Source organism: Juglans regia, chromosome 6 (genome assembly GCF_001411555.2).
Source record: "Juglans regia cultivar Chandler chromosome 6, Walnut 2.0, whole genome shotgun sequence".
NCBI lineage: Eukaryota > Viridiplantae > Streptophyta > Magnoliopsida > Fagales > Juglandaceae > Juglans > Juglans regia.
Window position 1 is genome coordinate 37,836,261 of NC_049906.1, and position 16,796 is coordinate 37,853,056.

The 16,796-nt window shown below is 38.8% G+C and overlaps 1 protein-coding gene across 1 annotated transcript; it reads left to right on the plus strand.

Annotated features, from left to right (window-relative positions):
• The first annotated feature begins 4,402 nt into the window (after window positions 1-4,402).
• LOC109018258 (disease resistance protein RUN1-like) lies at window positions 4,403-8,916 on the plus strand. The gene is made up of 5 exons (XM_019000422.2): window positions 4,403-5,024; window positions 6,387-6,516; window positions 6,661-6,939; window positions 7,008-7,961; window positions 8,073-8,916. The coding sequence occupies exons 1-5, from the start codon at window positions 4,525-4,527 to the stop codon at window positions 8,766-8,768; spliced, it is 2,559 nt and encodes an 852-aa protein (XP_018855967.1). The 5' UTR covers window positions 4,403-4,524; the 3' UTR covers window positions 8,769-8,916.
• The last annotated feature ends 7,880 nt before the right edge of the window (window positions 8,917-16,796 follow it).

Consider the following 16,796-nt stretch of genomic DNA (forward strand, 5'->3'; position numbering starts at 1 on the left):
ATTGATCATCAACTGAGTTGGTTTCCATTAGAATACTAACAACTAACATTGAGAGACGTACGAGCTTTCGAGGTGTATTATGTTAATTTTAGAGGCTAAAAACAAGAGAGGAGGTTCGGTGGAGATAGGAAGAGCTAAGAATTGAATTCAAACCAAAACTCTAGAGGGACGAAAAATCTAATAAAATCTAGTGATAATTATTAGAATTAATAATAAAACAAAAATCTAGTAAATTCAACAAAATTATAATAGTAATTATTAAAATTAATATATGTAAAATCTGATAAAATAATAATAATAATAATAATAACAATAATAATAATAATAATAATAATAATAATAATAATAATAATAATAATAATAATAATAATAATAGAATATTTATAATTATAAGAAAAAAACACATAAAACTTATCTTATGGCCTAATCTTAGGATCAAATTGTTACAGAGAGAGAGAGATGGAACCCGAGAGAAAGAGGAAGAGGGAGTTACAGACCATGCAATGGGGGCTGCAATCCGACCATGGAATTTTGCTTCGTGATCTGCGGTGGCTCCATTTGCGAGTTCACGGCTGGGCTACGGCGCACGGACTGCAAGTGACTGGGGGGCTTGCATGGAGGCAAAGTTCGAAGGAAAGCATGCTCTGTTTTGGCAGGTGAAAATAGAGGTCTTTTAGCGTGCGATGGTGGCTTGGGTTTCACCGTGAAGGGTGGTGGCAATGTGGAGCTCCCGTCATGAAGTAGTGGCTGGAACCAAGGGAACGTGGGAGGCTTATAAGGTGGTGGTGTGTACAAGGCAGTGGCTGGGTGGTGCAAGCTCGTGAGGTGGTTTTCGTTTGAGGACATGGTGGCGCTGGGCCGTGGGGGTGTCCCATCTTGATGCAGCCAGGCATGACTGGTGGCTTCCAACGGTGGTCTGGTGAGGTGTTGGGAGGCAACTGCTTGGAAGGAGGCTGGGCTTCAGTGCTTGGTGGTTCGCGGTAGTGGCGTTGCCTTATGATTTGGGACCGTGGGCTTTAGGGGCGAGGGTGAGAAACTGATGTGAGGGAGAGGGAGAGAGTTTGATGAGAGTGAAATTTCTAAAGGTGAAGAAAAAAAAGATGCGGTTGAGAAGTTGATGAAAAAGTGGGAGTGAGATTCGGAACAAGCAAAAACTGAAAATCAGAGAGGGAGAGAGGAAGAAACCGTTGGAGGAAAAGAAAAAAAGAAAGGAAAACAAAGGCTTAAAGCCTTACCTGAAAACAATGCCGTAATGCTCCTTTGGTGAGAACTGGTCTGGGCTTGGGTTTTACAAAATCTATTCATCATCTTTTCTCTCATCATTCTATCATCATCTTAATTCTCCAGGTCCTCTTGCATCATAGTCATGCGTGCCTCAAGCCCTTTCAGTCGAGTAATGATGGGCACAGTGGTCCTCTCCACGATTCTCTTCATGTCTTGGGTCAAAAGTGTGGGATGCTCCTCCAACACAGATCGCATCTCCTCGGTACTAGTCCCTGCAGCCTTTGTAGCAGCTCTGACATCCGTAATAGAGGCAAATCAATCGGCTCTCCTTGTGCTATCCGTAACATTAGTCGAGATCGTTTGATGTCGAAATTTTGATATTGTGTGAAACAACCAAATTTAACATGGGAAAGAAGGTTCGGCAATCTATTTGTTTGACGACCTTGCTGCTATCATCAACCTACGAACCTTATCATCTGCTGAACCAACATATTGTGTTAGACAATCAAAGTTAACATGCAAAAGAAGGCTCAATCTAATCCTCCTCTCAAAGCAGATTGAGTAACAACTCTTGAGATTTAGAGGAAGCAAGACTTGAGATCGAACATTTGAAATACAAGCAACAATAGTTAGAGAATCAATTGCATTTGGCGGCAGATATAGAGGCGTGATTATAACAAGACATGCAGAGGCAAATGAAAATTCAATCCCAAAAGAGTAATGTTAGATATAAACATGGGTTGTGCAAACACCGCCCACTCCTTTAGAAAAAGAGTGAGATCTACTATTAAAAAATTAATTTTTTCATGTGGGTTTCATATTTACTCATTTTTTTTAAAAGGAGTGCACAACACTTGCGTACTTTATGACTGTAAATATCATTTCTCATCCCAAAAAATGTTCAAACAGATGTTGTCAATGATGTCCCAAAACTTTAGGCCACCACCAATTTAGAACTAATTTTATCACATTATGTCTATTGACTTATTTTGACTTATTGCTTCATTTGAAACTATTGTAATATTTTAATTATAACTTTTAAATGTAGTTTTCTTATTTTAAATTTGTCATTTACTATCAGTGAATTGCGATTATCGTTCGAACGAAAAATATTCAATTTGACTAGTAATTATTAATTATTATAGTGGCAGATATCAAAATCGACGACCAACTAAATCATCGCGAATACCTTTTTGTGGCAACAATGATAGCTTTTATGGCGATTTGTAGACATTGGAAATAACTTCCATTGCGATGAAAAGATAAATCGCTAAAAAAGATCACCTGTATTGGCAGCGATTTATGGTATATTTGCGGCGATAATTACCCAACACAAAAAAGCTTTCGCAACGATAGTTCAACATCGCTGGAAAAAAGGAAGAGTCATTCCTGGCGAATTCTTAAGCTTTTGCAACAACATATATCCCTGCAATGGATCTTTCTGAATGATGTAGTGGTAAATGGATCACACCATTTCTGTCTTTTTTTGGACATTTCCGACGAAATATAATTGTCAGTAATAGTAGTCCTTTCCGATGATTTTTGTCTATCGCTGAAATTGATTAGAAGTGAAGACTTTATTTCGTCGAAGCTTTTTCTGCCATCATTTGAACGAGCTATACAAAACCATTCGAATAAAAATAAAATTTTCAATGCTATTCGAATGGATTACTAGTGCATTCGAACGCTCTACATGTTTGATCATTCGAATGCATAATGTTATGTTTGAACCAATTTTTCATCATTCAAATGGAGAATAAACCTCCGAACAAGGTTCCTTGGACAAAATATAGAATTTTTAATTCGAAAGTTTTTTCAAGTGCGTTCAATTGGATTATATATGTTCAAATCCAAATCATTTTGTTCGAACATCAAGAAAGCATTCGAACTCTTGCTTCATTCGAACAGGATCAAATAAATTTGTGTTGTTTGAATTAAACTAACAACTCATTCGAGCAGTTAACCGTTTGTTTGAATCGATAATATTAAGTTCGAACAGATTTTTAGGACAAACAGTTTCATCCCAGAAAAAAAATTAATTCGAACAGGTTGGCTACATTTCGTCCCTAAAATTAATAATTTTTAGTTCGGACATCTGGAGATGAAATTGAGACGAAAATCTTGTCTCCAAAAAATGCAATCTCTTGTAGTGTTATATGCATGCTCGTTGCTGCTAAAGCTGTTGTTGAAAAAGGTCTTGCAACCGTTGTATTAATATTTTGGTCATTCAGTTTTTGGACTAGGCCATGGCATAATTGCCATCACCACGCAAATATTCTTCCTCTCGTGAATCCTCAGGCTGCTTTCTTTGGGTTAATCTTGGGCAATTCGAGTGATCCTAGATAACATAATAAACGTTTTCCAGGCATCAATGCTCGGACCTACTCAGCACACAGATGTGAACGATAAAGGATGTGGACAAGGACGGACGGAGTGCGAGTTAGGTGGCTCCCGTACCTCCAAGGGTCGATCCGCGCACATGACTCCTCACATGCATTAAAAATTTAAAAGTCTATGTACAAGTTCTAATAAAATGCATCTCTTGTTGTTCGAAAAAGCCGAAGGGAAATTGCAAACAAGTTTCTCATTCTTTTACCGGCCAACACTCATTTGAATAATTATGCTTAATGCTACACGGCACCATAAAAAAAAACCATTATTTGTTTTAATCTTTAAAGTATAAATTAAAAAAAATATTAACATGTTGGAGTGGGTGATCGACGAGCTCACAAAATGCCAAGGGTGGTTGAAGATAAGAGAGGCTAGCTACCAATTCTTCAACATTTTCTTTTAAAATTTACTCTCTTTTTCTTCTTTGTTTATCCAGAGAACTTGATGATGTAGGATGCTTGCTTTGATCTCCACAAAGCAATGAGTCATGTGGATCACTAAAAATAAAATTATTTTACTACGCAGGACTATTAAATGCAGTTGTCATTGTATCATGCCCTGCTCTCTCTCTGTTTATTTCTTTTTTTTTTTCAAAATTTAAGAGAAGTTGTGTGAAAGTCGCATCTCTTAAAGTTTGAAAAAAGCTGTAAGGAAATTGCCAACTAGTTACCGATCATATCCTTTTTTTAATACAATAATACAAAGCGGCATTGACTCATCATTAAGGAAGTTGCCAAGAAGTTATGATCAATTTGATAGGCAAGGTGTGAGAAAGCGGCATGGACTTCTCTTTATTAAGGAGAGATCTCTACATCCAATAAGTAGATTTAGGCATTAAGTAGATCTACATCCAGTAAATAGAGTGATCATCAGGCATTGCATACAGACGTAGACTGACTAATTTCTTCCATGGCCTTATCTACGATCTCTTCTTCATCTTCTTCTTCAGTCACCTCTCCATGGCTCTACGATGTGTTCTTGAGCTTTAGAGGAGAAGATACCCGTTATACTTTTATTGCCCATCTATACCATGCTTTGATTCAAAAGGGAATCCGTACCTTCATAGATAATGATGAAGTTAAAAGGGGTGATGAGATTTCACCTGCACTCCTCCAAGCCATAGAAGATTCAAGGATTTCCATCATTGTACTCTCAAAAAATTATGCATCGTCAACATGGTGTTTGGATGAGTTACTGAAGATTCTTGAGTCTAAAAAATCGAAGCAACAAATAGTTTTACCTGTGTTTTACCACGTAGATCCATCAGATATTCGACATCAAAGAGGAAGTTTTGGAGAACCATTGGCCAAATATGCAGAGAAATTGAATGGAGACATGAAGTTGCAGATGTGGAAGGCAGCCCTACGAGAAGTTACTAATTTGTCCGGAGACCATTTGATCAGAAATGGGTATTTCTAACTGCTTAATTAATTTGTGCCGTTCATTAATTCATGATTTCCCCCCATTCTATATATATGGGTTTTAATATTGAACTAAAACATTAATTTCTTTATAAGTTTATTGGAAATTAAAGCTGAATAAATTGAATAATCACAACCTGAATAAAACTATATAAAAATCTAAGCTTTTGTTTGGCCTTTTTATGATCGCCAACTAACGTACATGCACAGATCGATCAACTCGTACGCTCTGCTTATGTTCCTTGTCTTTCTTATTTTAGTTTATTTTCAGGTTCTGGGAAAAAAATTATTTAGATTATGTTCCTAATTATTTTTCATGCGAAGAACTGTATTCATTAATTAATCCTTTTTTTTTATATTGTATATAAATAGGAATGAATCTAAATTCATTGATGAAATTGTTCAAGAGGTCTCAAGAATAGTAAATCATTCATATTTACATGTTGCAAAGTATCCAGTTGGATTATACTCCAAGGTACGGGATATCATGAATTTGCATGTAAGCGTTGGGACAAATGACGTGCGAATGGTAGGGATCTTAGGAGTTGGTGGAATTGGTAAGACAACTCTAGCCAAATCAATTTATAACTCAATTGCTTTTGGATTTGAAGCTAGTTGTTTTCTTGCAAATGTTGGTGACACTGCGAATCAAGTGCATGGTTTGGTCCAACTGCAAGAGACCCTTCTTTATAAGATCTTTGGAGATTGTAAAAGTTTGAAGGTTGATAGTATTGATATGGGAAGCACTATGATAAAGCACAGGCTTCATTCTAAAAGAGTTCTTCTAATTCTTGATGGTGTAGATCACTTGAACCAATTAGAAACCTTAACAGGAGGTCATGATTGGTTTGGTAAAGGAAGTAGAATCATAATCACAACAAGAGATCAACACCTGTTGACTACTCATGGAGTTGATTCAACATATGAGATGATGGGATTGAATCACGACAATGCTTTTGAACTATTTTGTTGGCATGCTTTCAAAAGAAATAAACCGGATGACAATTATGGAGAATTTGTAGAACATATCATAAATTATGCTGGGAGCCTTCCACTAGTTTTAACGGTGCTTGGTTCTGATTTATGTGGCAGAAGAGGAAAAAGTGAGTGGGAAAGTGCATTGGATCAGTACAGGAAAATCCCTCACCAAGATATTCAAAAAATACTTCGAACAAGTTATGATAGATTAAGCGAAAATGAAAAGAATGTTTTTCTTGACATTGCATGTTTTTTTTTCAATGGACAAGGGCTTGATGATGTCATTAAGATACTAGATAGTTTTGATTTTTACCCAAACTCTTGCATCCCAAGACTTAAGGAGAAGTGCCTTATTTCTGAGCTCTATGGAAGGTTGCAAATGCATGACTTGTTACGAGATATGGGTAGAGAAGTTGTTCGACAAGAATCACCCACAAATCCAGGAGCACGTAGCAGATTGTTTAATCATGAAGACGTTCGCGATGTATTGGAGGAAGATATAGTAAGTCAGATCAAGATCTCTTTTAATTAAACATTAATTGTTTCTTTGCCACATGCGACATATAGTACTTTTATTTATGTATATATATATATGAATAAATAAATAATTTTGTTGCCACACTTAAAACATTGTCTTACTATATAGGGAACAGAGAACGTTCAAGCAATAGTGGTAGATTTTCTTGAAGACGATGACGTGATACGCTTGAGTTCAAAGGCATTCAAGAAGATGAAAAGACTCCGATTATTTAGATGCCACAATGCACGGTTTTCTGGAGAACTTAAATCTCTACCTAATGGAATAAGAGTGCTTGATTGGCCTAACTGTCCTTTACAATCTATGTCATCTAAATTTCGTGGAGACAAACTCTTTATTCTAAGCATGCCCGGTAGTCGCATCAAGGAGATACACTTGGAATTTAAGGTACAACTATTATTATTTTCAATATTTATTTCTTTAAACATAGTTTGATGTTCTTTTCCTTTTAACAGAATGTGACGATTATGAATTTCAATGGTTGTGAATTCATAACGAAACTCTCGGATATTTCAAGCTGCCCAAATCTAATGAAAATAGATCTTCGTTTTTGTAAAAATCTAGTTGAAGTTCATGATTCTATTGGATTCCTTGATGAGCTTGTTAACTTGAAACTTAGTGGATGTTTCAGTCTAAAGAGCTTTCCAAGGAGACTCCAATTGAGATCTCTGGAACTCCTTGATCTTGGTGATTGCTCAAGCCTTCAAAACTTTCCTGAAATCGAATGTGAAATGAAACATTTGCGCAGTGTCGACTTAGATGGCACCGCAATAGAAGAATTGCCTTCATCCATTGGGTACCTCACTGGGCTTGAATGTTTAGAGCTAGATAGATGTGTAAACCTTAAGCGTCTACCAAGTAGCATTCATCAGTTAAGATCTCTGTATGAAATTTATCTCAACGATTGTCCAAATATTATAAGTTTTGGGATGGACGAGGAGGAGCATAGTGGACAACCCACGCCCTTTGTAGTGTCTACAAGTTGGGAAAATGAAGCTTCATTGGGCCCAGAATTATTCCCATTGTCGGCTCGAACAAATTCAACCCCTTCTCTAGATTTGGATCTTAGAAACTCTAGCCTATCAAAATCGAATTTCTTTGGGCCACTTCATTTCTTTCCCAGTCTGGAATGTTTAGATCTATCAGGCAGTGATATCATAAGCATTCCTTCAAGCATCAAAACATATGTTAGATTGCGGACTCTTGATTTGAATGATTGCATGCAACTTCAAGAAATTAAAGACTTTCCACTGAATCTAGAAGTGGTAAGGGCTAGAGGATGCATATCACTGGAAAGTTTACCAAAAATATCAAAAGAATTCAATTTCCCACGGCTAGAATGGATTGGCTTGGATAGATGCTATAAAGTGAATATGGGAAATTGGATGTCAAATTGGATGTCAAATCGAGTAAGTCCCTATATATATTTCTCTTGTCCTTTTATACTCGTTTTGTGTGCCTAATTGGTTTATATATATGAATATTGTTCAAATATATTTTATGATGTATTCATTCAACAGGCTGAGATGATATTTCCGGGAAAGAAGATCCCAGATTGGTTCAGCCATTACAAGGAGATCACTTCAAATAGTCATCGGTGTGAATTTGATATAAAAGTGGCCCCACCGTATAATTTGGATGACATCATAGGAATTGCTTTTTGTGATGTTATTGAACCCGTTGCAACTATTGAGTTTTTCGTTGACATCATGAGAGGACGTAGCTACGCCAGTCGTCATAGGGGTACACGTAGATATGATGAAACTGATTCAGATCATGTATGGTTAAGGTACTTAACTACAGAAGATATTACGCGCCTACGAGCTGTGAGTGTAGATCAAGCAGATGATCTGGGGATTATATTTGAAAACAATCCAAATTTAGTAGACAATCTGCGGATTATATTTGAAAACTATGATCCAAATTCAATGATCTTCAAACGTTGCGGAGTTCATCTGTTATACAAACAGCATGAACAGAATGCAAAAGATCATGCAAGTGTGCCCCATCATGAAAATATTGATGTCCATTTGAATGCACCCTTTGAAGATATTGGAAATTTAGCAAATCCAATGGGTGGAAGTCAGCTTTCTAAGACGCATCGTGTTGATTATGATAACTACGAAGATGATCACAACATTGAATCCAACTTGTACGCACAACAACGGAAGCCTGCTTCAACCTTGGAAATCAAAATTTTCCTGAATGTAAGGTAGTTATTTTTATTTTTATATTTAACTTAAGCTTCATATGAATGAAAATATGATTATTTAGCCTAAAGTATTTGGAGGCTCCTCGAATTGCCAATAGTACCATTATTTTGTGATAGTTCATCCGTGTAAATTCCAGCATATTCGTGTGGTACCTTACATAGAGAGGGCTTTTCTTTTTACTAGAAGAACAAGAACTACAAAACAAAACTCGAAGGTAGTTTCCAAAAATACCTTCGAGTTTATATATATATATATATATAAAAGTTGTACCTTCGAGGGGCACCTTCTGCTGCATGCTCTGCTGCATCTTTCTTTTTTGACTGCTGTGTTCCCAAGCACTCCAAAATAACATCTGGGGCTTCTATTTCCACAACCACCTTGAAAATGAATCTGCAAGATATGCAAATTACACGAGCATTCTTTTTTTTTTTTTAAGAAGAGGACGGTACCCCAATTTTATTAAACAAGCCCTCACTTGTAGAGGAGGAAAACCAAGGTTACAAACCAGAAGCCTGGGGGTTACAAATATTCAAAAATGACCAAAACCCAGGCATAAAAAAATCCTAGACATCAAACTAGATTTCAAGCTGAAAGGAAAATACATAAGACTCAGGACAACCAACCTAAAAAACCACCTGTAAGAAAAAGTCAACTCAAACAGATAAAAGAATAGTAAAGAGAAACAACTGCAAGAAGAAAATACCTCACTACGATATACGCAAGTAGGGAAGGCCAATTCTATCCATGCACAAAAGACCTCTTAACTTTCCAGGCAAAGTACCTCGATCCTTAAACCAATTCATATTCAAACCCTCATCTCCAAGCTTAGCAAGGAAATCAGCAACGGCATTACCTTCACGAAATACATGACTCACTCTATAATCCAGATAGTCAAGACAAACTTGAAGCTCGTCCCAATAATCCTCAAGATATCAAAGGTTACAATTTCCCTTTTTAATCCAGTTAACCAGAATTTGAGAGTCTATCTCTATATCCACCCGAAAGAAGCCAAGTTGGAAACACCTCCTAACACCTTCCAGTGAACTTCTCAGTTCATCAAAATTATTAGAGCCCTGCCCTAAGGAAACAAAAAAAGCTGCACACATCTTACTACTAACATCACGAATGACACCCCCAGCCCTAGTTGGACCAGGATTACCCATACTACTCCGATCAGTATTAAGCTTGACCCTGGGGCAGGGTCCACTTCACCACAGAGACCTTCTTAAATTTAGGAAGCAAAACTGAGATATCCAATCTCTTCAAAATGACAACATCTTGACTAGGAAGTCTCATAGGATTCTTATTCAATTGCATGATTCTACAAATCCAACTTTTAATAACATGCCAAGCTGTCTCAACTGTATCCAAATGACCATCATAGCTAGCTTTACAACGCCTCTCCCAAAGCTTCCAAGAAACAATAGAAGGAAGCAATCCAAAAATAGTCCTAACTTGAGAGGACTTACCAGCCCGACGGAACCAAAAATCAATTTGTTCCTACCAAGTATGAAAAACACCCATATGCACACCTAACTGAACGACCGCCATACGCCAAGGTTTTCTAGCAATATCACCAGTGCAAAGAACATGATTAAGATCCTCTATATGTCCCGAAACACAACAATTACACTTAGACACCATTGGAATCCCAGCCATTTTAATCTTAGCATCCACACTCAGGCAACTATTGGAGGCCTTCCACATCATTATGGAAATTTTTTTGGGATATTATTATGCCAAATTCAATTGGCCCAAATAAGAGGAGGTGTCTGAACCCAAATGCAATCCCAAGCACTTATAGTAGAAAAACTACCATCATTCTCCTTCAACCAAACTAACACATCCTGCCCCTCCTTCCTTCTTGCCAAAAACTGGTACACATTAATAGCTTTTTGTTGACCCACAAGCCTTTCTAAGAGAGAGATATCCCAACCATTATCAATGCGACATTCTTTAATCTTAATCATAGGATAATCAATAACCAGATAATAAACATGGAGGGGACCACCCTCTTCCCAATTATCATACCAGAAAAAGAGATTACCCTCCCTCACAAGTCATTATGAATTATGTAATACATCCGGAATACTATTGACAATGGACTTCCAAAAATGAGTGCGCTTATTAGGCGCCAAAAGGGATAAATGTTTATCCCTAACATACTTACCTTTGAAAAAATCCGCCCATAAAGAATGACCTGACATCAACCGCCAGGCAAGTTTCATGTGAAGTGCCATTTGAATATTCCCAAAATCCCTAATACCTAACCCTCCTTCTTCAATAGGGCAACAAATTTTCTTCCAAGCCACCCATTTTCGTTTGTCCTTTCCTTCATATTCACCCAAAAAAAAAAAAAAGAGCTCAAGATCTTGTTTAACTCCCTAATCACAATCTTAGGAACATGTAAAACAACAAGCAGATGAGTGGCCATGCTCGAAAGAACATGACGCAACAGAACAGTTCGCCCACCAATAGAGAGTAATTTCATCTTCCAACCTGCAATTTTCTTTTTAACTTTCCCAAGCAAATCACTAAAATCGGAAGCCTTCAAGCTGCCATTAACAATAGACACACCTAAATACTTAAAAGGAAAAGAGCCCTCAGAAAAACCAGAAATACGAAGAATAGAATGCTTTCTAGACATAGAAATATATTTAGAGAAAAAAATCGCACTCTTTTCTTTACTAAGGATTTGACCCGACCAGTCTTCATAAGAATTCAAAACCTGAATCAAACCTTTTAGAGACCTTTTACTACCATTAGCAAAAATCACAATATCATTAGCATACATAAGATGAGAAACAAGTGGGCTGCCTCTAGCCTGAAAGAACGGGTTAATATGGCCATTATCAAAAGAATGTTTAAGAAGGCGAGAGAGGACCTCTTGCAAAACAATAAATAAATATGGCAATAAATGATCACCTTGTCTCAGTCCCTGCTCACCCTTAAAGAAACCTCTGGGAGTGCCATTCATCATAATAGAATACCAGGGCATAGATATGCATGCATTAATTAAATCACAGAATTGAGCAGAAAAACCAAAAGCATCCAAAACATGTAACATGACCCTACAATCAACTCTATCATAAGCCTTAGACATATCAAGCTTGATTAACACATTACCCCCGACAGTCTTTTTATTAATAGAGTGGACCACCTCCTGAGTTAAACTGATATTCTCAAAAATGCTACGACCAGGAATAAAAGCCCCCTGCTCCTGAGATATCATCTTAGAAAGCAAACTCGTCAATCGAGCCACAATGATCTTAGCACAAATCTTATAGAAAACAAAGCAGAGGCTAATAGGCCTAAATTTATCAAAACCAGTAGGCTTATCAACCTTAGGAATCAATACAATATAGGAGGCAATGAAAAACCTGGATAAGTAGTGAGAATGGAAGAACTCAATGATGGCTTCCAAAAGATCATCCTTAACAAATTCCCAACAAATTCTAAAGAAACCAGACCCAAAACCATCCGGGCCCGGACTGCGATCAATAGGAATGCTGAAGAGGGCCTTTTTTATTTCATCAAGAGAATGATCTTTACATAGCATTAAATTCTCCTCGTCAGAGATCACAGGAGAAATAAGATGGTTTAAAATAGGCAAATCGCAACTATTGTGGTGCCCTAAAAAATCCTGAAAATACTCAACAGTAGCTTGATGAATGTTAGCAGGAGAATTTATCCGAGTACCATCAGCCAAACACATATCACTAACCCTATTATGCTTCTTAACATTCAAAATAACATGAAAAAATTTAGAGTTTTGGTCCCCATCCTTCAACCAATTCTTCTTAGCCAAATGAGACAAATGCGTCTCTTCCTGACCCATCCAAGTCGATAATTCTAACTTCGCCACCATTAAATCATTATAATCCTTAGCATTAAAACAACTTTGTAGACTGGATTCCAATCTCTCAACACATTGTTCTAACTCATGGATAATAGCGGTAGTCTTACCAAAAACACGAAGATTCCTATCTCGTAAGATAATCTTAACTCTTTTCAATTTAAAGGACAATTTGTTAAGACCAACACCTATCCCTTCCTCTTACATACTTCTTCCACAAGACTAAGAAAATCTTTATGATTAGTCCACATGAATTGAAAACGAAAAGGGTTAGGTCCATACCTAAAAGGGTCTTCTCCCATTTGAATCACCAAGGGGGAATGGTCCGATGTGGTACGAGCCAAAACATGATAAAAAAAATATTTGGAAAACAATTAAGAAAGTTAGAGTCAAGAAAACATCGATCTAACCTTGTCCAGCTTCCACCAATCTGCCTTGGCCATTACACCAAGTCATACTTGGGCCTTGATGTCCCATATCCAACAAACCACAGTTCTGAATACATAGATTAAAATCAGCCATTGTAGTGAACTGACGGGGGTGTCCGTCTCTTCGCTCTGAATCATCTTTAATAATATTAAAGTCCCCACAAATAATCCAAGGAAGAGAACCACTGCCAGTAGCCTCCAAATCCTCCCAAAGAGTTTTCCTTTCAATTTGGCTACACTTCGCATACACAACTGTGAGAATAAAACCATGTCCATTTTCTTCAACTTTGACAGTCAAAAGTTGACTAGAGCTAGACAACTTTTGCACTAAAACATCCGAGTTTCACAATAACCATATTTTACCTTGCTCAAAAAATCTGGTATTCGATCCTCCAAAAGGAAAGGCTCTGCCAGAGCTAATATGTTAGGCTTATACCCTTTAATAAGTTTTTTCAACCTCAATTGAGAAGTACCAACTCCCCTTAGGTTCCAAAATAGGATAAATTGAGTTTGGATGGGCGGATCACCGCCCTAGTGGAGCACCTTTTCTGAAATGACGTCTGAGCTTTATTTTTCTTACTATCAGACTCAGAACTATAATGTTTATGTGAATCTTCATGCAAATTGTCTCTTTCAACTTCATGTTCGGATTGAGTTTCTTCCATGTTGATATTCAAAAACTTCTCATGCACTAAACCATCATCCCCAATGATCTTCGATGCATCTCCTGCACCAAGGCATCCCGCGGATAAAACCTGCACCTCCTGACCAGACAATCTCAGCCCATTCTCACCCTGCACTTCCGTATTAACTAACCCCACTTTTCCAGAATTTTCTATCACAAATAGTTGACCAGCAGTCAGAGCGGTCCACAAGGGAGACGTCACAGCTTGCGGCACTTTTTCATGCAACGAATGTGTCACGGTTTCATGCAAATTCCTCATGCCTTCATGCGACAACACTTCATCATGCAGATCACCTTCAAGCGACAGCAAGCGGTCTTCTAGCACTTCATGCGGTAGCACACGTACATCTTCCTGCATAAGTCGTGTCCCTACTACATGTCGAACTTCTTGTTGTAGAAGTCGTGTTCCTGTAATTTCCAATGCACAAACCTACTATTGTGCACCCTCTAGCAAAACTTGATGCTGCACAACCACCTTTAGCCCCTGCTGCTGCTTAGCCTCCTCCACACCCTGCTGCTGCTCAGCCGCCAGCCACCCCTACTTCGGCGCACTCTCCTGCAGACTCTGCTATGTCGTACTCTCCTGCAGACTCTGCTGCTGCGCACTCTCCTACAGACGCAGCTGCTGCACAACCTCACCACTCGAGTCTGCATGGCCCATGCAAGATGGTTTATCCACGTTCATTTGCACCGCGTACACACTGGAAACACTTGCAACCATGTTTTCATTGAAGATCACCAACTGCAATTCCTCACATTCCAAAACAGCACTCTCATTTCCCTTAACTGACCCTGAGGAGACTGTTTTAGCACCATCAATTTCAACCAAGGGCTCTGAAATCAAAGGCTCTTCCACCACACAACCATCAATCTTCAACCCAATTTGCATCCCTTGTTCCAAGTACTGGCCTTCAACATCATCTACAGGATGCGACTCTTCCCCCTTTTTCTCCCCTTTTTTAATCCAAATATGTCCTCCCTTCTCCTTTTTCTTTCTTTTTTTTTGTTTTTTTTTTTTCTGAATCTCAGGACCAAATCGACAAGTATGGATATTGTGCCCCTGTTGTTTACAGTTTTTGCAATAAGCAGGGAGTGTCTCATATACCACCTCTTGGCGTCTACTCCCCGGCAATCCTGGTTTACCGATCCAGAAATGGGAGATGGTATCTTTGGAAGCATCAACCTCAAGACAAACACGGGCTCCATCGATTCTTGTCCTACAAATGGTAGGATTATCTCGACGGATAAACCATCCAATCGACGCTGTCAACGACCTAAGAACCAAGGCATGGAAAAAGTTTGGTGGTAGACCTGGTAAGAAAACCCATATTGGTACAGAAGGAGGTTCGAATTCTTCATTAAACTCCAGCGTCCAAGCAAAAGGCCGATAAGGAACTCCTGCTATCTCAAAAGATTCCCTAGACGAGGCCTTGTTGAAATCACCCTCATTAGACAAACGAATAAAAACGTTCCTTACCCTTTACATAGCCGAAACCACTGGTGAAGAAGACAACCCCCATCTCAGACGAATAAAAGCTCTAATGGCATCAAGGGAGGGCCTCTGTCTTAGGAACTTTAGAACCAAAGAGTATCGGAATGGCAAGACAGTTCTTTCAATTTCCTCTACCGAAAACATAAGGCAAAGTTCACCGTCAATCACTTTTGGAGGCCTAAGAGCGACTTCCATCTCTGGCAATGGCTGAGGCACTGCGGAAACAAGGTCATTAAACGACCTTGGCTGGCCTGCAGTGGCAGGCTCAACGGCCGCCACGCAAGCAAAGAGTCGTAAACCCTAGCAAATCACCGAAACCCTAGCAGAGGAAACTTTTCAATTTTGGCGAACATGTACTTGATTCCAACCAAAAAAAGATACACAAGCATTCGAAACCCAAACCAAAACCCCCCTTTTCTCTCTAACCCTAAACACAGTCTGTTGAAAGGGGGTGGGAGCTTCGGCTCCTCGCCCCGCCCCCCTCCTCATGCCCTCTTCCTTTTCTCTGTCTATTTAATTTCTGTGTAGTGTTTTTTTTGTTGTGTTTTTTGTTTTTAGGCCGAATAAGGGAGGATCGCCGTTCGAGTCTTTCCAGCCATCACTTCTCTACACGCGCCCCACCGGTATGGCGCCCAGCCGCCGATCTTCAAGACCTCCAAATCCGGCGTCCATCGGAGTGGCGCGGGATGAAATTCTGGACAGCGTTGGCGCGTGGCCTTCACGCGCCACCGAGGAGCCCTCTCCCGACACCTCGCTCGGTTGCTGTGGAACCTCTGATTCCGGATCTTCCAAGTTTGACCGTCAGCTTTCCTCCCAGTGTGAACAGTTTCTGCACGAAACATTGCCGACCATTGTGTACTATTCACCCGTTTTGTGTTTTTGTTATGTTTTTTTTATTTCGTTTCTTTGTTGTTGTCCGTTTCAGTGTTTTGTAGTTGTTTTGTTTCTGGTGTTGGTGTTGTTTTTGTTGACCCGAGCGAGATTTGGGCCTTTAGATCGGACATAATCAGGGGCAAGGCTTTCGAGAGTGATGGGCGATGCTACGGCCGGTGGTTATACGGTCGGACCGTTGTGGTCCGTATGTACGCTGGGTGCTCGTTCCACCAGGGTTTGAGATGACGATGCTTGCGGTGGGTGTGACGTCTAGGGTCTCACCAGAGCTTATGGTCTTGTAGTTGTTAAGGTGGTTATTTGTAGTTGTTTGTTAGTTTAGTTTTTAATGAAATAGGAATAGGCTATTGGATTTGATGTCCATAGCAGTGTCCCGTACTATTCTTCCTTGGGAGGATAGAGAGGGCTATTTAGTTCTGTTTTTACAGAGCGCTTTCTCAGTTTCGAGAGAGTTTGATTAGAAGTTAAGACAATGTCTGCCACAAATGTATTTGTGTGTAGGGAAGCCCCAGAGCTGTTGCGTTAGTTGGCTTATAGACTGGATTTCCTATGTATTGGAACTTCTTGTATTGATAAGTCACATTTGTAACTTTGTTTTATTAATGAAATTGTATGTTTTACTCAAAAAAAAAAAATTCAAGAAAATTGGACTTATGATCAACTTTAATTTCTGTTATTT